This window comes from Mandrillus leucophaeus, unplaced genomic scaffold (genome assembly GCF_000951045.1).
Source record: "Mandrillus leucophaeus isolate KB7577 unplaced genomic scaffold, Mleu.le_1.0 Scaffold499, whole genome shotgun sequence".
NCBI classification, from domain to species: Eukaryota; Metazoa; Chordata; class Mammalia; order Primates; family Cercopithecidae; genus Mandrillus; species Mandrillus leucophaeus.
The window spans coordinates 2,140,920-2,161,017 of NW_012105353.1; the positions used below are offsets into that span (position 1 = coordinate 2,140,920).

General features: G+C 39.7%; 1 protein-coding gene across 2 annotated transcripts in view; it reads right to left on the reverse strand.

Annotated features, from left to right (window-relative positions):
• The window catches only part of CDKL5 (cyclin-dependent kinase-like 5), a 237,155-nt gene that overhangs the window by 29,739 nt on the left and 187,318 nt on the right, over positions 1 to 20,098 (reverse strand). For both annotated transcript variants that reach the window (XM_011995813.1, XM_011995815.1), the window contains 5 exons: positions 18,770 to 19,736; positions 15,067 to 15,168; positions 14,411 to 14,516; positions 11,015 to 11,138; positions 4,266 to 4,365 (listed from right to left, as the gene is read on the reverse strand). In XM_011995813.1, coding sequence (XP_011851203.1) covers positions 4,266 to 4,365; positions 11,015 to 11,138; positions 14,411 to 14,516; positions 15,067 to 15,168; positions 18,770 to 19,736 — 1,399 coding nt within the window. The remainder of the gene's footprint in view (positions 1 to 4,265; positions 4,366 to 11,014; positions 11,139 to 14,410; positions 14,517 to 15,066; positions 15,169 to 18,769; positions 19,737 to 20,098) is intronic.

The following is a 20,098-nucleotide window of genomic DNA, read 5'->3' on the forward strand; positions in this document are numbered from 1 at the left end:
TGCTTCAACTTTCTTAACTGATTCAGAAGAATAGCAATGAATTTATATCCCAGTGAATTTATGGAACTGGCTCACGTACTTAACTAGCATAAAGAGAATATGACCTCATGAAAATAAGACATGCTGTTGTCATCAGTAAAACAAGTTTACTGGAGCAGTTTTCAGGGCTACCATACATAAAAACGGGTACCATGGGTGGAGTGACTACAGGAAGCTTTTTCAAAGAAGAACTATGCTTTAAATGATTCTTTGAATTAAAAAGAGGAAAGAGGGATTTCTTGATGCTTGGATTCTCCCCGTTGGTGGAATCTGTCTGCAATATAAGATACAAATAAACTAATTGCAAAAAAAAAAAAAAAAAAAAAAGTGCTTATTGAAACTACTAGCCCTTGGAAGCCCTCAAATTGCTAAATATTAACAGTCACTGAAAGAATCTCGGTGCTGTGCATCTATAGAGGTTCTGTGCCAATTCTCACCTGGACGTGAAGATGTCAATAATGCAAATTCAAGACAAGCACAAACTTCTTCCAAGTATATAATGTGAGATCATGATCAATACCTCTAGTAGGAATGCCGAGAGACCTAGACACACCTACTCACATTAAGCTTATTACACATTAAATAATTTTTACTATCAGAAATATTGTTACAAAGAATTGTGTTAAAGAGCTACTGATAAACTTCAATCTTCTCCTAATTGCTAGAGAGGACTTCAGCAAGTAAAAAATCTACCATGTAATTTGCCTATTAGAAGAAAAAAATCCCAACATACTGGAAACCCTTTCAAATTTGGTCAACTTTTAAGCCTGAAAACATCACTAGGAAGAGGTATTGATCACTGTGGTGGGATACTAATGTTGAATAAGAGGCCTTATTCTGTACTGCTAGAAATATTTACCCAATGGAAAACATTTAGCACAATTCAGAATACTGGTTTTCAAAGGGAAGAAACAGAAATTTCAATATTTAATTGGAAGCATCATCACAAGTTGAGATACTAACTAACTAGGATACAATTACCAAGTTGGCAAAGTCACCATATGCTCTGAGGACTTATGTAACTCTGGATATGTAACTGAAGCCAGATTTCCCAAGGGAGCTTCCAGATTTGCTTGAGTCGAAGCAGGCACCTTTACAATACAGATTTTTTTTTTTTTTTTTTTGGGCAACACTTTTCCCTGATTTGGATATCTCAATTATCAGAGAACTAGAATGTACATGAAGGTATTCAGGTATTTAGGTAATCTTTTAAGGGTATCTGTAAAAAGAGATTTGAGTAAAACATCCCATAAATTTTCTTGTTCCAATGACAGGAACCCTGAGGAAGAGTTTAACTTGCATCGCTAAAGAGGCCAGAGGAGAGCTCCTAGAGGCTCTCCACAGAGGCAGGTCCACGGTATAAACTGAGCCTGGACTTGGTATTTAGGAGAACCCAGTTCTGGTTCTCCCAATTGATTACGTGATTTTTGGGCTTCGAAGCAAGCCCATGACTTGCTTGGGCTCAGTTCCTATACTAGTGAATAAAAAAATTCAACTAGATTTAGGATCCACCTCAGCTTTAACATGTCATGAGTCTCTAGGTACACTGGGCATCAGATTTTTATTCTTTTGGAATCTTATGCAAAGGCCACAATGCCTTAAATCTTTTGAAGCTTATTCTATGTAGTTTCTTTTTGCTGAGTTCTAGAAAGTGAAAAACAATTAACTGTTTAAATGCTCATTCAAAGTAGTCAGAGTTAACCCAATGTCAGGCTTAGGACTCTGAGGTTTGGAAGGCTGTACTGAGTGCTCTTTGGAAATCCCAAAGCCCTTAAATTTTATTTTTCATTTAATGAAAAGATGCAGAGGTACAAACAACTTTTGGGTTAGTAAAGATTAAGGCATTATGGCCTATGCAGAGATATTTTGCAGTTACTTTACATATCAAAAAGGAAACTTATGAAAGCCTAATAAAAAGTTTAAGTGGAAAGGATATTAGAGAATGGTTATTTTCCTTTTTACTCTAATCTATACTACTAAAATATCTAAAATTTAACTAAATTCTGAATAATAAAGTCAGTCAACATGTATACTCCACTTGTGCCACAGTGAGCCAGGGACTTTAGGTTTAATGTTGCTCTACAGCAAACATCAAAATCTAAATCTATATACAAAAACACCTTCAATTCCTTAATCTTTCCTACTTCCTACTACTTAATCACCCCACAATGCCAGGAGACCTGTGGTTTAGAACAAAAACCACAAAATAAAAATAACAGTGGTCAGGAGGTAGCCAAACTTTAATGTTCATGATAGAGAAACATGTTCTACAGACAATGATAAAAGTTTTATTAACACTTTAAACATTTTAAGTATTCCTAGGTTAAATCAGGTCTATTTGTTCACCCAGTCTAAGTAACAAATGTAGTAGTATCTGACTGAGTGGCATTTTGATTTGACATTTTAAAAGTAAGCTTCAGTTAAAATATGGGCAGTTTTTTTAATGAATACTTCAGAAATATTATGCAGCCATTAGGATTCAAGATAATAAAGTATTTGTAGTAACATACATATTCTGTGCATGTAGATATAGATAGATAAACTGCTAAAAGCCAGAATATAAAATTGTACTAAAAGGATTGCTCTAATTTAAAACTTAAAACAAAACAAAACAAAACAAAAAAAACCCCACACCTAGTTTCCACAAGCATATGTATAGGTTAAATAGCTAGAGGGAAATATATCAAAATCCTAATACTAGTTGTGGTAGGGTATTAAGATTTAAAACGATCTTTTTCTTTTTCTCAAATTTTCTACAATGAACTCACATTTATTTTATAAGGAAATACATTAATTTAACAAGCAAGCAAGTGAAAGAATGTTCTAGAAAGATAATCTAGGAAGGTATTTGCTAACATTTCTAGAACATCTGTGAGATAAAAATGCTTACTTCAGGTTATTTATACACATTGCTATGAACATCTATCTAATCTAACTTCCCATTGAGTCATAATTCTATAATTTTCATAATAGAAAGGGCCTCAGAAACACTGGGTCTAATCTACTAAACTTACAGATGAAATCAATGAAATCCATCCGAATAGGCCGTTTTGATTATGTCTTTTCCCTCTTCAAATAAAAGAGAATAAATTATGTATGAAGTAAAACTAGAACCAAAACCATTCAAAATGGCTAACTAGGCCAGGCACAGTGGCTCACACCTAGCACTTTGGGAGGCCTAAGTGGGCTGATTGCTTGAGCTCAGGAGTTCAAGACCAGCCTGGGCAACATAGTGAAACCCTGTCTCTATAAGAAATACAAAAAATTAGCTGGGCGTGATGGTGTGCACTCAGTTATTTGGGAGGCTGAGGTGGGAGATCACTTGAGCCCAGGAGGTAGAGGTTGCAGGGAGCCGAGATCACGCCACTGCACTCCAGCCTGGGCAACAGAGTGAGACCCTGTCTCTATAAATAAATAAATAAATAAATAAATAAATAAATAAATAAAAACAGCTAACTCTACCTTATTTAGCCTTGAAGCTGTCATAAAGAAAAAGGGGATGCAGCCTCATCTAGGGGAAGAACTACTCCTGCTGCTGTCCTACAGGCCGGGTTTCCCCAAGGTTCTCACATCACTAAACCAGCAGGATCCCTGCTTGGGTGGTTCAGCGAAGTGATGTGAACAGTCCCATGGAGCCAGCTCTTTGTTCAGCCAGAGGGCTCCCAGGAGATAAGGTGCATTCCAGCCCACAGCGCAATCAAAAAGGCAAACATATTTTCCTTCTAACGCCAGCCCTAAAATCCCAGATACGATCTTTGTGACTATACAACTCTGAAACACACCCGTCCATGTAGGAATTCTATAACCAGCCAGGAGAGAATAAGGAATGATGGTTATTTACAAATTTCAAGATTTAAAAGTAAACCAAAACCCATTTCCTAAGTTTTTGCATATCTTTAAACCCCCAGAGAGAAACAAATCCTGTGTCTTCAAAGTTTTTACGTGAATATAAACCCACATAGATAAGAAGTATACTGAGAAAGGCTTAAAGTGTTTTCTCTCATCCAAATTAAATTTCTTCTATTCCTGGAGATTCTGTTGAATGTCGAAAAGGTTCTGTTGAGAGGATAGTTGTATAGAATTTCAGAAAGAGACATAGTACAGTGCATAAATGTCAAGTCTCAATAAGAAAACAATCAACTTTGATTGCCAAGTGCAAAGTGTAAAGTATCCATTGAATAATGCAGAAACATGTTATTATATATATAAATTGGCCATCTACTTACTGTTTGAGATTTCTTCTTTTTCTTTTTCATTGACCTGAAAAATCCTTGCTTCTCTTTTTCCTTGAGTTGCTCTGAATGACTAATATTTTCAGGACTTTTCCTAAATGAGAAGACATTTTTATCATATTGATTTTTCAATCATTTTCTTGCCATTGTGTGACAAATACAAGAAAGACTGAAAATGCATGACACTAGGTTCAAATAGCCAGGAAGAATCAAACACTTGGATAAAGAGCCTCTAAAAAAGCACAGGAGGAACTGAATTTAATCAACCATGGTTAGTGATTATCCTCTGGCACAGGCTCACTCAAAACAGCAATTTGAGCATTATATGACCTATAACTGTTGCTGCAAGACCATTTTCATGCTGTTGAAGACCTCAGAGTTTGAGATTATTAAAAGTACACAGCTTAAAGGATGGCTTTTCTATAACTCTACAAGGGAAAGAGCAAAACATTTTCAACACCTACCTTCATTTTTCTATTTACCTTTTAAAAACCAGCTCGACACGTTTATTATTAGAGACTTGTCAAGATACTGAACATAAAGATCAATACTGCTATAAAAGCATCTTGAATAAAAGTAAAAATTTGCCAGAAACTGGAAATATCCTACTTATTAAACCTTTCATCTACTTATTAAAACTAAATAAAAATAGTTAAGAAAAAAACGCAGGGATAGGTGCAGTGGCTCACACCTGTAATCCTAGCACTTTGGGAGGCTGGAGCAGGATCGCTTGAGGTCAGGAGTTTTAGACCAGTCTGGGCAACATAGCAAGACCACGTTTCTTTAAAAAAAAAAAAAAAAAAAAGGCTCTCATGGGGGGCAAAAAAACTTCTAACTGAAAATACTGACATTAAGCTTGATACCACTGACACCACCAGTATTTTGATAAAATTGGAAGATGTTAAAAGAATAAAATAACTAATATTAAAATTCAGAATGATACATTTATAATTTTGAAAGCCAGAAAACTTCAGACATGATGAAACGGGTAACTGCTGAAAAGTTAAGAGTTTTTATTTTTATTTATTTATTTTTGAGACAGTGTCTTACTCTGTTGCCCAGGCTGGAGTGCAATGGTGCGATTTTGGCTCACTGCAACCTCCACCTACTGGGTTCAAGTGATTCTCCTGCCTCAGCCTCCCAAGTAGCTGGAATTATAGGCATGCACCACCAGGCCTGGCTAATTTTTTTATTTTCAGTAGAGACAGGGTTTCACCGTGTTACCCAGGCTGGTCTTGAACTCCTGACCTCAAGTGATCTGTCCACCTCAGCCTCCCAAAGTGCTGGAATTACAGGTGTGAGCCACCGCGACCAGTCAAAAGAGTCTTTAAATGCAGTGTTGTACTGTTGGGAAAAACATCTAATCCCAATGACAGACTGGGCCTAGGCCCTGGGAATTTGGTAGAAGTTTCTTGCGACAAGTTCTTTTGCAATTAAGGAGACGAAACCCTCTTGCATGGGGCTTAAAGATAGACTGCCCTAAGCTGAACTCCAAGACACAGCATTCAGCCACTTGCCATTGGTAAGGAACACTGGAGAAGAGTGGCGTTTGCTGGAATCACAAAAGCATGACTCTGGGAAAAGAGCCTCGAGAGCATCTAGTAGAACTGGCAATACTATTTTTAACATTCTGTAACTTCTAGAGGTTAAAGAATTATATGTTTATGAAATAGCTATGTACTTCCACAATACTATCTGCAAAAACACAACCTAGGAGCACAACAGGATATTCAGATTAATGGGTAGAAGTTTTTACCAATCAGAATGAAAGTCTAACAAAATACCACAGGTGTGTTGAGGGTAAAAGTGCTTTCTGCCAATCTAGTAAATTTTTAAGGAAGACATATTCATCATGACTGCGATCTCAGAATGTGAATGGGTGTTACTGTAAGAATATTAATGCTGGCACAAGAGGAAATGAAGGCTTGAGACACCAGTCCTAGGAGGAAGTCCTAGGAGGATTTTGCATGGTAAGAGGAGAATCTATCCAGGATGAAACAGCGAATAAGATGAAAGTGAGAAGGGAAGGGTAATAAAAGGAAAGCTCGATGTCTGCAGTTTGCATGATACATTGTTGGGTCCCCAGGACACAGGGAAGATGGGCCAAAGACCCTCTGCAGGGGCTCTTCAAGAGGCACTGGATAAACCACAGCTCAGGTGGGGATAGAGGAATGATTGGGACATTTTCAAAGATCCAAGCAGAGAAAGATCCCGGAGGTCAAAATAAAAAAAAAGAAATAAATTACCCTTGAACTGGTGGATGAAAACTAGGAGTGAAGTGTGTGTTTGCATCACCAAAGACAGACAGAAGGAAGTCAGAGAGGAAAAACAAAACAAGGGAGAAGCTATGCAGAAACATACATACCCAAAGAATTAACACAGAAAGGGAAGGGAGAAAAGGCTGACAGAGTGACTCAGAGACAGATGGAAAGAGGCTGGCTGGAACAAAGGCACTTAAAAAGCTGTGCTGTATAAAGGAATGGAGAATGAGTTATACATTGACAGCTGGAACTGAGCCCTATGGGTAAGCGTGTGGTTGGTCATTTCCCTCATTTGTGCATTCTGGCCCCTGTGATTCCACATGGAAGACAGCAGCTTAGTGCTGAGTGGGGTAAAAAGGAGCAGCACAGAAGAAGGGTAAGTGGGGGGTTCACATCAATCTCAGAGACAGAAGCTTTGAGAAGGACTACTCATCCAGTCACCTCGCACCTTCTCCAAAGCAGCAGTTGGGACCAAAACAGTATGGGAGGAGGGCAATGAGACAAGGGGTAAGCAGGCACACAGGCATGGGACTCTAACGTTAACATGACAGCTCTAACATGACAGCTATTTCCATAAGGGTCCAAAAGGAGACACAATTCCAAAGACTCACCTAAAGAAAGGAAGGAACTAAAATCCAATGAATCACTCAACCAATATTCAGCGAGTACTTTATACATGTCAGGCCCTGTGTTAGGTGTTGAAGAAACAGAGAAAAATAAAAGAACGAATCTGATTTCACTCAAGCTGCTCACAGACTCTTGTTGGGGGTAGGGGACAGGTTTGACAGCTAGGGAATGGGGCAGGGGGGCATCACGGTCAGGCTTATGGGACTTCAGTATAATCCCTCTGAGAGCAGCATGGAAAGTGAGATGAAGCGGCGAGGAACATTACTCTGACACTTTCCCTGCCATCTCCCCTCCCCTGGCAATGTGACGAGCGTGGTTAGCTAATGTGTGAGAAGAGAGAGTCAGTGAATAATTCTACAGGAGTAACTCTGCAAGCTACGATGACAAGCACTAATGGATACCAATATATTCATAACCTTATGAGAAAAAGGCGGCTGGGGTTGTGCAAGTTACAGCAATTCTTCATTTAACTAGTGAGATTTCTTCTTCTTTTTTTTTTTTTTTTCAGACAGAGTTTCACTCTTGTTGCCCAGGCTGGAGTGCAATGGCGTAAGCGATTCTCCTGCCTCAGGCTCCCGAGTAGCTGGGATTACAGGCATGTGCCACCACGCCTGGCTAATTTTGTATTTTTAATAGAGACAGGGTTTCTCCATGTTGGTCAAGCTGGTCTCGAACTCCCGACCTCAGGTGATCCGCCCGCCTTGGCCTCCCAAAGTGCTGGGATTACAGGAGTGAGCCACCGTGCCTGACCAACTAGTGGGATTTCTAAGGAATTTGGTTTACTCTTTAAACATCAATTTTTAACCCAATTGACAGCAGTCTTTCTAAACATATTTATACAGTTTGTCTTTTAAAGCAAAGTGAAGCTGCCTGTTTTATAAACACACACTTCATAGAGATCTATGATATGCATGATTTTCCCACCTGCTTCTCTCCATAACTATTGCCTGGATCCTTTTCCCTCTGCACCCGGTAGTACCACCTCGAACTATTTCTTGCCCTGACAATCTCAGTGCCGCCTGTCAGAACTGAGCATAAATGAAGAACAGAGTCCAAATGAGGGTGGGGGTGTTATCCTATTAGTAAAGATGATTAATCCCACCATATTAACTCTATTTTGCTTGTTCTGAGATATTTTGGCTATCTCCTGATTCTTAAGTAGGTTCTACATAACTGAGATGGCCAGAATAACAGCTCTGGATATCATACTGCAATATCTATTTACTGCTTTAAAATATAACATAGTAGCTTGACTTTTCCATTGCAAGAAAGGGGTACACTGTACAAATATTCTCTTCCCGAAGTAAATCTGAAGTACTACTATCAAGGAAAAACAGACTGACCTTAGGTAAGAGATAATTTAGGAATAGCAATTCACGGCCAGGCACAGTGGCTCATGCTTGCAATTCTAGGACTTTAGGAGGCTGAGGCAGGCAGATCCCTTGAGTTCAGGAGTTAAGAGTCCAGCCTGGGCAGCATAGTGAGACCCCGTGTTTACAAAAGATACAAAAATTAGCCAGGCATGGTGGCGTGCACCCACAGCCTGGGCTACTCAGGAGGCTGAGGTAGGAGGATGGTTTGAGCCCAGGAAGCGGAGGTTGCAGTGAGCCAAGATTGTGCCACCGCAATTCAGCCTGGGCAACAGAGCCAGACCCCGTCTCCACCCCCTCACAACAAAGAAAAGCAATTCACTATATTACCATAACAAGGCTCTTTGATGTTTTTTGTAAGTCACTAAATGTGCATTTCTCTCAAATATGAAGAATCTGATGAACCAATTTGAGAGCTTATTCAAGAAAAAAAATCAAGATGAGTCAAGTTGAACTAATGACAGACTAAGTGAGATGCGATGCAGGAAGGAAATATGTCATAGCAGCATTATCAGGAAGAGTAACAGAAACAAATGGACAGAGCCAGTTCATCACTGGCAATTCTGGAGCTCTTAAGTCTCCTAACAGCAATATTAGAATAAGGATGACCTGATGAAGCCTCAACTAAAGTTCAACATCCCAACTGAGCCTCTCATTCTTTTTAAAACAACTCTTTTCAGGTTTCTATACATATCCACGCGTAAAACAAGTTCTACTTAAACTGATTATCAAAAGACAGAAACAATACATTACTAACACTGTCTATCCCAAATTTGGATTTAATTTTGATCTGACCTAATTTTCACAGGACTAAGGTAATCTGTAATTGATACTCTTTTAAATCATCACTTCATTATGTAATAACCAAGAGAACCCAATTCCTTCTGTACTTCTGTATTCTCACCATTTAGACAATTTTGTCATGACTTGTCAAAGCCACACCAGAAAATGGTCAACACTGGTAAGTAAAGTTGTATCTGTGTTCTTATGTTAATTCACAGATCTTTTCTATATACTAAGGAGCTTAAAACAGTCACATGGAGAAAGAACACCAAAGTTTATCATCAAAGTGGAGGGGAAACACCTGGTGCTGAAGTTAGATGACAACGATAGTAATTGCAGTCACTAACATTAATGAATGCTTACGGAGCCAGGCATTGTTCTAGGTGCTTTTAATGTATTGCCTCATTTAATTATCACATGAACCCTATGAGGGAGGTGCCATTCTTAGACTTATTTTACACATGAGGAAACCAAGGGACAAATAGACACAGTCCCCTGATTGATAGACAGTTGCCATCAATCAAGATATCCTATTTCCAGAGTCTAAACTCTTAGTCACGAATGTTAAGACTGTCATTTCACAAATAGGCAATGGATGCAAATTGTGCTTATACAGCAAAAGCGTATTTATAGCTTTTAAAAAGTCATTTTTTATATTGTTTTAAGAATAATTAAGTAATTTTCACTATAGGGCACAATAACACCGAAACCTTGATGTAACTTTGTCAACAGGGTCCAAATTGTGACATCACATGGAGTCAGGAGTACTGACATAAGGCCCTTCTGTTACTTCTGGCAACAAACACCAGAGAGGGACTCTCTGACAGACTGGTCTTATTCCAAATCCAGTGTCTTACAGTGATGTCCCATTTTATGCTCTTGGTAGAGAACTGAGTAAAGTTCTATGAAGTACATACAACACTTTTCACATTTAGATCCTGGACAGTCTTTCAGGGTAGTTGAGAAGTCTACATTATCATTTTTCTTAAAGTCTTTACTCCTCAGACAGATTCGTCAATGGAACTTGGTAACATTGTAATTCTCTCCCTAAATATTTATTAGATATGACACAAAAAAGATAAAAGAATAAGAAAAGTTGCCACATCATTTGTGCCTTTTACTACCATTATGCTTTTATGGTAGCATAAAGGACTGTTCCCCTATTTCTTTTTACCCTGAATGACAGACAGGTAGCACAGAGGTAACAACCATGAGCTTTGGAATCGGAGCCCATTTAAGTTTGAATCCTGGCTCCCTTCTCCATGTTACTGGCTGTCCAGCACCGGGCCAGTTCCTCCACTTTTCCAAGCTTCAGTGTCCCTGCCTCTAGCATGGAAGCAGTGCGACTGTGAGAACTGACTGAGACGATGCATGTCACATGCTAAGCAAAGTGTACCTGGTTCAGTGTCAACAAAAAGAGACCGCAAAAGTCATCATTCATGTCAGAAGAACACAGTGGAAAGCGTATCAGGTATTTAATAATCCAGGAGATTTTTCTTCCCTTACATGATATTTAATATAAATGCCAAACTGGAAAAAAGTTACCAATAATGAAAAATCACATTTTCCTTATTCAATAATTTATCTAGAGAAAAAAAGGCCTAGCAGGAGAAAGAACACTAAAAAGCTCATCAAGAATTTATTTCAACTCTTAAATCTACAATTAAAAAAAGGAAGAGTAAAAACAAACCAAAATGCTCACCATGGATCGAATGCTGGTTGTCTTTTTGAGTGGTTGGTTCCAGAACTGCTCTCTGATGGTAGAGAAGAAACTCTAGTTGACACATTATTTTCATGGAAGGAATTGTCTGGACGTGGAGATGGCACTGAATAAAGAAAAAGTAAGTCACTGATGGACTTTTTTTTTTTTTTTTCTTTTAGACAGGGTCTCGCTCTGTCACCCAGGCTGGAGTGCAGTGGCGTGATCTCGGCTCAGTGCAGCCTTGACCTCCCAGGCTCAAGCAATCCTCCTGCCTGAGCCTCCCGAAGTGATGAGATTACAGACATGAACCACCGCACACAGCTGATGTACTCTTTTGGTCAAAGCAGTTTTCACATTATCCTACTGCATTTTCTCTAACACAAATAAAACAAACAAACAAACATACAAAAATCCTCATCAGCCCTTCACATAACTTTTGTGTTTCCTGAGGGTGAAGGCATTCTAGGGAACCATGTCCGTCCATCCACTGCTTATGACACTAATTTGCAAGGGTTAATTAACACCAGGTAATATGTATTGAAAATGGTAAACTGACCTGCCAGCTGATAAAGTGAAGAACATTATATTTTCTTTCTCCTCTTTTTTTTTTTTTTTTTAAAAATAAGAGACTGTTACCCACGCTGGAGTGCAGTGGCACAATCATGGTTCACTGCAAACTCCACCTCCCAGGCTCAGGTGATCCTTCCACCTTAGCCTCCTGGGTAGCTGGGACCACAGGTGCATACCACCACACCTGGCTAATGTTTTGTAGAGACAAGGTTTCACCATGTTGCCCAGGCTGGTCTCAAACTCTTGAGCTCAAGTGATCTGCTCACCTTGGCCTCCCAAAGTGCTGGGATTACAGACGTGAACCACCGCGCCCAGCCAGGGTATTTTCAAGTGTGAATCTCATGGCCCCTACCACCATTCCCCGCCACCGTTTTGGCATTCTTTGAAGTTAAAGCTTTCTTATCATAGACCAACAATGTAAAATCTATTCTTAGTCTGAAGTAATTAATATGTGTGCTGAAACAGACAAACTACAGTTTAAGCCTTGACACTTGGGAGGTAGTATCACTCATGTTTTTAAACTAAATTACACAGAAATTTAGCTATTTCTACAAAAATATTATTTTTCTCTAAATTCTAAATGAACAGAAAAAGGTAAAATATAACATATGTGAATATATACTTTTCTGCTTTTGGGGGGATAGTTATTAACTTTTTCTGTCAATTTCTAAGAATGGTTATAATAAAAATATACTGGAAATTTCACCACAAAAGGAATATACAGACTGTATATCAAGATAAATGACACAATTTCACTTGACTCTTGACCAGTAGGAATGAAAATGGGAAGCATTCTGGAAAGAAACATCTGTTATTTCAATGATACCACCAAATCTTCCTCTAGGACTTAGTAGTATCATTGAAATGACAGATATCTCCAGATGTTTCATCTAGTTAAATATTTTTCTTCTATATCTGAAATTTTAAAAATTAAAACATTCTACCTGCCAAGCTCTCACTACCCTCTCTACTAATGAGGTAGACATATGAAGTATTTCTCTGAATTAACCAATTTATTTTTTTTGCAATCAAAATAAAACCATGTTTCCAGAGGTCAAAGATGAATTAATTTAAATCTCCATTAGCATTTTATATTAATGCATATTCTCCAGACATCTATAGAAATAATACACCTATGGTACATTTTGGAGGTAATGCTTCGGTGATAGAAGAAAAGGCTTTTTTGCACATGTGTGCTATAATATTTTAATTAAATTAAATCTGAATTAAAAGTTCAGTCCCATAAAATTCTAAAGTGTAATCATGGTATCAGAAAAAAATGCATTAAATGGCATATTCAATCAATGCCTTATGCTTTTCCAAAGGTTGGACTGGAAGGGAAGGAACAGTGTAGCCTAATCATTAAATATACATTTAGTCCTAAATAACACTTCTGTGCATTTATTTAGCTGGAGTTCCTAATTAAAATGACTACGCAGTTCTCCACGCCCCCACCTCAAATCCTGCCCCTTTCCAACTATCCTCTCAAAACAACAGAAATAGTGGGAAGTCAGGCAATGTGGGCATAGGAGGCTTTAGAACGCTGTGGTGACTCTTGAAGACTTTACAGGCCTCCTGATCCCAGGCCTTGTTCTTGGCCCTGTGGGCTTGCTGTCCATTTTCTCCACCAGGGTGTTGGAATGCCCAAGGGCTTTGCAATCTATTATTGCATAGTTACTAAAAGGGATGGCCTTTGTCATTCAATGTCCCCTAAGTTCGTACAACCCCAAAAGCATCTTGTTTTAGTTGTCTGTTAAATAACAAAGTACATTTTAGGCTGCGCAAGTACACTTGAAATTTTTCTTTAATTCAATCGACAAATATTTATGAAACTGTGCGAGGCAGTGTACTAGTCAATGAGAATAAAAAGAAGAGAAGATGAAGAGAACTGAGTGTCTCTGAGGGGCTCACAACCTTGTGAGAGAGAACTGCAGACAAAGAATCAGTGCAACGTGGTCAGTGTTACATCAGCGTTACAGACAAGGTGTGACAGACAGAACGGAGAAGACGTTTCACTCCATCTGGAACAAACTGTGGGAAGATATTATACTGAAGAGGACCTTAAAGAAAGGGACAGAGACAAGCTGCTCCAGCAGGAGGAAGAGTACATTACAGGCCAGAGGAGGGCACAGCCTGTGCAGTCCCATAGGCTGGGTACCAGAGAGACCGGGGGGGTGGGGGAGAAAGTGGCTGGAGAGGATGGCAAGGGCCAGACCATGGGAAGTCTGGAATGACATCCTAGAGAATTCAAATTTTGTCCTGATGCCAATGGGAAGCCACCAAATGACTCTCAATAGGTAAGCGATAGGGGATTAGGGTAGGGTGGGGAGGGGTGGACAATGGGATGCCTTACTCTATTTTTTTCCCCCTTGTAGCACTTAGTATCTTTTACTGTTCTATATAATTATGTTTAGTGTCCATCCCTCCTCCCGAGGAAGTGAGTTCCGTGACGGTGGAGATCTCTGGCTGTCTTGTTCACCAACAAGTTCTAAGCCAGAACGGTGCCAGACACACAGGTAACATCAATAAGTATGTTATGGCTTGACAGAAAGAAATGAGTGGTATGGTCAGAACACAGCTTCAGAAGGATTGCTCCAGTCACTATATTGATGGGTACCTTGGAGATAGGGAGACCAGTTAAGAGGCTACTCAAGGCCAATTCAGAAGCCAGGAGGGCCTGACTTAGCAGGAGCAGAGGCAGGGAGAACCGCTGGAAGGCAACAGTGTAGGTGAGAAGGCCGCTGGCCTGAGTCGGTGAAAGCAGTGTGCACATAAAGCGAGAGAGGGAGGAGAGGGGAACCTGGTGAACGCCGGGGGTGGGCTTACCTCTGTAAAAGCTACCAACTCTCCTTGGCACAGGATCATTGTACAGATGTCTATTTTCTTTGGGGGCTGTGCCATCATCAGAGTGTGGGTCATGATACACTCCACCCTGAGGCAGGAAAGAAATTTATAAAAGTTAAGCCACACATTGATGACAATATTGCCTATGACTTTTTTCTTGAGACAGAGTCTCACTCTGTTGCCCAGGCTATAGTGCAGTAGTGCAATCATGGCTTACTGCAGTCTTGACTGCCCCAGTTCAAGCAATCCTCCTGCCTCAGCTTCCCGAGTAGCTGGGACTACAGGCACACACTGCTACACCCAGCTAATTTTTTAAACTTTCCGTAGAGATGCGGTCTTGTTATGCTGCCCTGGCTGGTCTTGAACTCCTGGACACAAGCAATCCTCCCACCTCAGCCTCCCCAAGTGCTGGGATTACATGTGTGAGCCAACTGGCCCAAATTTAGAACCTAATCAGTCTATAATTGACTTAATGATCTTTTTGAAAGAAAATTCAGAATTATGCTACAAGGAAAACTACTTACTTTATACGCCACTTCAACTTATTTGTGGGAGATTGGATATTAATACATTTTAAAAGCTTGGCAGTAATGATGTTGAACAAATAATGTTTACAGGCATATTTTATTGTGACATACCTCAGACTTCTGGCGTGTATGGAAGGAAGAGGTGCCTTCTCTGGTGGTCTCTTTGACCGACGATCTTGCCACAGTCATCTCTGGAGGAAGCTGTTCTCCAGGCTGGAAGTAAAATTTAAAAGGATTTATAAGAGCATCCTGTTCCTAGGGATGGAACTCATCATGGTCTTTATTTGGTATAACTAGGACCATAACCAGCTAAAATAAAAAATGTTATTTGGCTAAAATACAAATAGCCCCATAAAAGTGAATAATCTGATGAATGTAATATAAGTCAAATTTCACACAGATGGAAAGTAAAATTCTCATTAATGTTAAGGCAAGCAGAGAACAAATTATTCTGAAAATAGTTCAATTAATTACAAAAAACAAAAAAAAATTACCCTTCTAATATCTAGACAGTCATGGTTCTGAGCAGCCCTCTGATTAGGAATTCTATTAGTTTATCTGAAATTTCTCTAGCAGATTTTAAGTCTGAGTTCTCCAAAATGAACTGTGCAGTTCCAAAAGTATTTTTCATGCAGGACTTATATGGCAAAGTCAGACGAAAATAAATGATTTTTAAATATATCAAGGAATAGAATAAGTCCTTTTAATAATTTTTGTGTTAAAATCCTCTAACTACTATAGTTTATATGCTTAAATTCTTATCTTAATCTTCTCTAGGATAACAGCACTTATGTTTCATGTATTTTCTAAAGCCAAATCATGATAGTGCTCATCTCCAAAGACATACCACTGTCTTTTTCTCTCAAGGAAGTGAGTCACAAGCTAAGAACAGTACTCGGTCCACAATGGTGTTCACTGAGGGGGAAAAAACAGCATTTTCTATCATCAGAAAAAAAGATTAAGAAAGAAAATTACCAAGTCATTAGAAGGAGTTCGCTGCATTGTATATCTGTATATTATGCACAGAAAAGGGCATTACCTTAAGCCTATGTGATATATCAAAAACATTTTATTTAAGATTTAAAATATGATTATTTTTCTCCCTCTCATTCCCCAAATGTACTCTGAGGATTCTGGGCAGGAATTCATCCAACGTAGCCTTCCTTCTATTTTGTGAAAATGTCTCATTTGACTTTTACCACCTGTACTTTTTACAAAGGCCTCTACAAAAATTATTTTAAGAAAACAAATTATTAACATCTAATATAAACTCAGTAAGAGTCTCTGTGCTTTTGAGGGTGGCCCAATACTTTGCATGGGAGTGATTCCTAGGATTCACTCAACAGCTTAAGTTACTTTTCCAGCCTTCTGGTACCTTTGTGCTTTTAAACTTGTACTTTCTTGTAGCTGGGCACTGTACCTCCTGAACTGGCTTTTGCAGTCCGTAACAGATCTGTGCTTAGCCCACAGTAACTGTTTTTAATTCGCTTATGACCACCATGTTCACACAAATTCTTTTCCTGGAATTCTCAGAGAGCAATTACTTTTTCTAAGTTAAAAAGCTATTTGTTTTTCTGATTTCTTTTCCATTTTATACCATCCTGAATGCTAGCACACTTTACCCAATTTTCCCTTCCATCTCTCCTCTACGGGAAGCTGCCAGGAGATCTTTCTAGGCTCTGGATGCTCTTTCTCCTGATAGCGTCTCCTCAGGGCTCCTCTGACCATTCCTCTGACTCCACTTCCAGCCTCTGCAAATGGGCACCTCTTGCTTTCTCCTTTCACCTGGGTGCCAGACCATCTCTTTAGCCTCTTAGAGCACACTACTGCTTAGAAGCCAACGTCACTTCAAATTCAACGTGTCAGCAAGACACAAGTGGCAAGCAGTTGGCCTCAGCATCTGAAGCCTGCCTCATAATCCCAGCTCCATCCTGAACTAGTTGGATAAACTTGGAACAACTCACCCAACTTCTCTGAGCTTCGACATGCTCATCTGTGAAATGAAGGGGTTGAATTAGGTGACTTCAAAACTACTCTCTTTCACTCCAAACAGGAGGTCCTAGAAAAGAAACCATGAAGTCTTCCTTTTTCCTATATTCAGTCCTTCAAATCACAAATCCTGTTGTTTTTACTTTTGAGGAGTAGAAGATCCACTCTGTTTCCCACTGGCACTAACTTAATCCCAAACATATTCTCTTCACCTCGTGCTTGAATTATTGCAAAAGCCACTCCAAATTTTGCATTTTTCACTCCAGCAAAGTGGAACAAGTTGCAATGCCCAAAGCACACCATGCTGTGTAACATCTGTTACCTTCCTTCTCCTTCCAACGCTCTTTTCTTCCCTCTTTCCTGAGGTCACTGTCACTTTCTTCCCAACCTTCCTGGAAGTCTCTGCTCAGGTGCCACCTGTTCTAGGAGCTCCCACAACTCACAATTTGGACTGTCTCGCTCCCTTGGCACACTGGCATGCCTCTAGCACAGCAGCCAGAATGTAACCTCGCAGTAGTGGAACAACCTATCTGTTGACAAGTGTCCTCTGCCAGCTCACACACTTAAGACAACAGGGACCCTATTCTTTTCATCTTTCTAGCTAGAGCTTTTCATGTTGCCTAGTTCATGACATGCCTGAACATATCTTCACTCTTCAGTCTATTCAAAGCTTGTCTATACATCCCAGCCCAGAGCAAGACCTTCGGTTGCCTATAAAGCCATTTTCAACTACTTCTGCTCACAATGACCTCTCTCTATTCTCAATTCCTCTTTATAGCCAGTGCCATATTGACTTTGGTCTTACTTGTTTCATTGTTATCAGGTATCACTTTATCTTCTCCAACAGCAGGTAAATTTCTCAAGTGCAAGAGCTCTCTCAAGACTCTTTTGAGTGCCTGGGAACACCCAGCATAGAAAAGGTGCTCGATGTCCAAATATCAGCCTCCACCCAGAAGCAGCAGGAATAACTAAAATTTGTTAGATACTTACTTTGTGCCAGGCACTGGGCACAGTGCTTTATAGATGAAATCATGAGAACATTATTTTTAAAACACGCTCTACTGTAAGAATGTAATCTTTTTTTTTTTTTTTGAGACGGAGTCTCATTCTGTTGCCCAGGCTGGAGTGCAGTGGTGTGATCTCGGCTCACTGCAACCTCTGCCTCTCAGGTTCAAGTGAAGGAATGCTACTTCTTTTAAGCAGGTTAGGTCAGTTCTACAGTCTGACGATGAGTAAGATGGAGGAAGCATTATGCTAAAAATACTGTTTTAAGATTTAGAAACAATCCAAAAGACTGAAAATTAACATTTATCCTGGTATGAAGTTAAATTTATCTATAGTGGACAAATTTAAAACTTTTAAATTCAGTTAAAATATTGAGTAAGGTACTAGCAAAAGCTGTTGATTTAAGCAAATGTGGTTTGGAGAGATCAGAGAAAATACTCATGAATTCACACTGTATTTTAAGGAAAACTAAAACCTAACCCACACAGCTAATGAATTCTGTAATAAATCAAAATAGGATCCTCTCAACAACATATTCCAGAAAGGAACATTCAAGAAAAAAAAAATTACTAAAAACAAAATTTGACTTTTCTTGAGTACTCAACAGTTGATCTAAATAGATTTAAAACAAACAAATAAACAAACAAACAACAACAACAAAAAAACCGAGATTAGGCCAAGTATTGCTTCCCTAAATGCATCCTATCAAGAAAAGCACGATGTCCTGTAGTAGGGAAAATTATAGACAGACCCTCATCACATCCCTTGTACCACCTTCCCCTGAAGGGTCACCAGATTTGGTCAAGGTGCTCAACTGTACCTGGGGTGACAAGAGTTGCAGGCTGTTGGCTCTAGCTGCCATCCCTTGCCCTATGCTCAAGCTTCCATCCAAGCCTTTGGCTCTCACTTTGTCACGGGTCACATACATAGAATGCCTATGAGGACGTTGCTGGGAAGAAAAGGGGCTGGTGTAGCCCAGTCCATAAGAAAAAGATTCGTGAGGCGCAGACAGCGAATGGGAATGGCTACTGTCCATGTGCTCAGGCAGCTTCAATTCCTCCATTGTCTTAGAATGTCTGGTTGTGGTTCGACGTGAGTCCAGCGTTCCTTCATTTCGGTTATTTCTCCCAGAAGGGCTGAGCAAAGTTCTCGTGTCACTGTGTCTGGTGGGGGTTGGGCTGGTGGGAGAATTCAAGTCTAGGCAGCTAGATGGGAAGTACCTACTGGTACTGGGCTCCGCAATTTGGGCCCTGGCTTCAGAAAGGTTGCTCACAGACTTGGAGTCACTCAGTGCCCCATGGCTTTTGGCCTTGGTCCTGTAGGAGGGACTCCTAGAGGACTGGGGAATGGTGTCAATATAGCTATGCCGACTCTGCTTTTCACTGGGCTGCAGTGTCCCAGCTTTGCTTTGAGAGCTTTCCATGAATGAGTGGCGGTTCTGCTGAGATCTGCTGTTCGACTTGAGGTACTTTGTCCCTGGGCCTTCTGAAGGCTTTGGGTCAATATTAAAATCAAACTCTGTTTTTGACTTGGCTTCTTTTGGGCTAAGAAGGTGTGGTATGTTGTTGTTGGTGAGATCTTTGCTGGTAGACCCAGGCTGGCTGCTTGCTTGGTAGGTTTTGGTGTGCAATGGACTAAGACTAGCTCCAGCAAGGTTTCCATTTAGGAAGCTTTCATTGGCAGGGAGACCTTCGTCAGCCCGGGGCAGGCCTACACTCAGGTTCTGGATGTCTTTGCTGTTAGATCTGTGGTGAGACTGCAAAGCAGTACTTTTGCCGGCTTGGTTTCTATGTTAAAAACAAAAGAAGCATATCAGTTTCCCTCAATAGCTAACACACAAAAAGTATTGTTAAAAAGAAAGAACAAATACTTGAAACACCTGGAAGACTAAAAACATTAATTCTCTCAAGCAAGTGCCTTCAAATAACAAGTAACCTATCAACAGTAATTAAGTTTCTTAGACCAACTCACTCTGTAACAAAGCACTGGCCTTAATGAAATTATTCTGGCACTGCTAAATGCTCAGCTAACTTGCTGTCAAAACAGTTTCTAAATGATAATCTAGTAAAACATGCTCTCACTATGTTGGTACTTATATGAGTGTTTGTGATAGAATGACTGCTAAGAAGAGAACTGAGCTATAAACTCT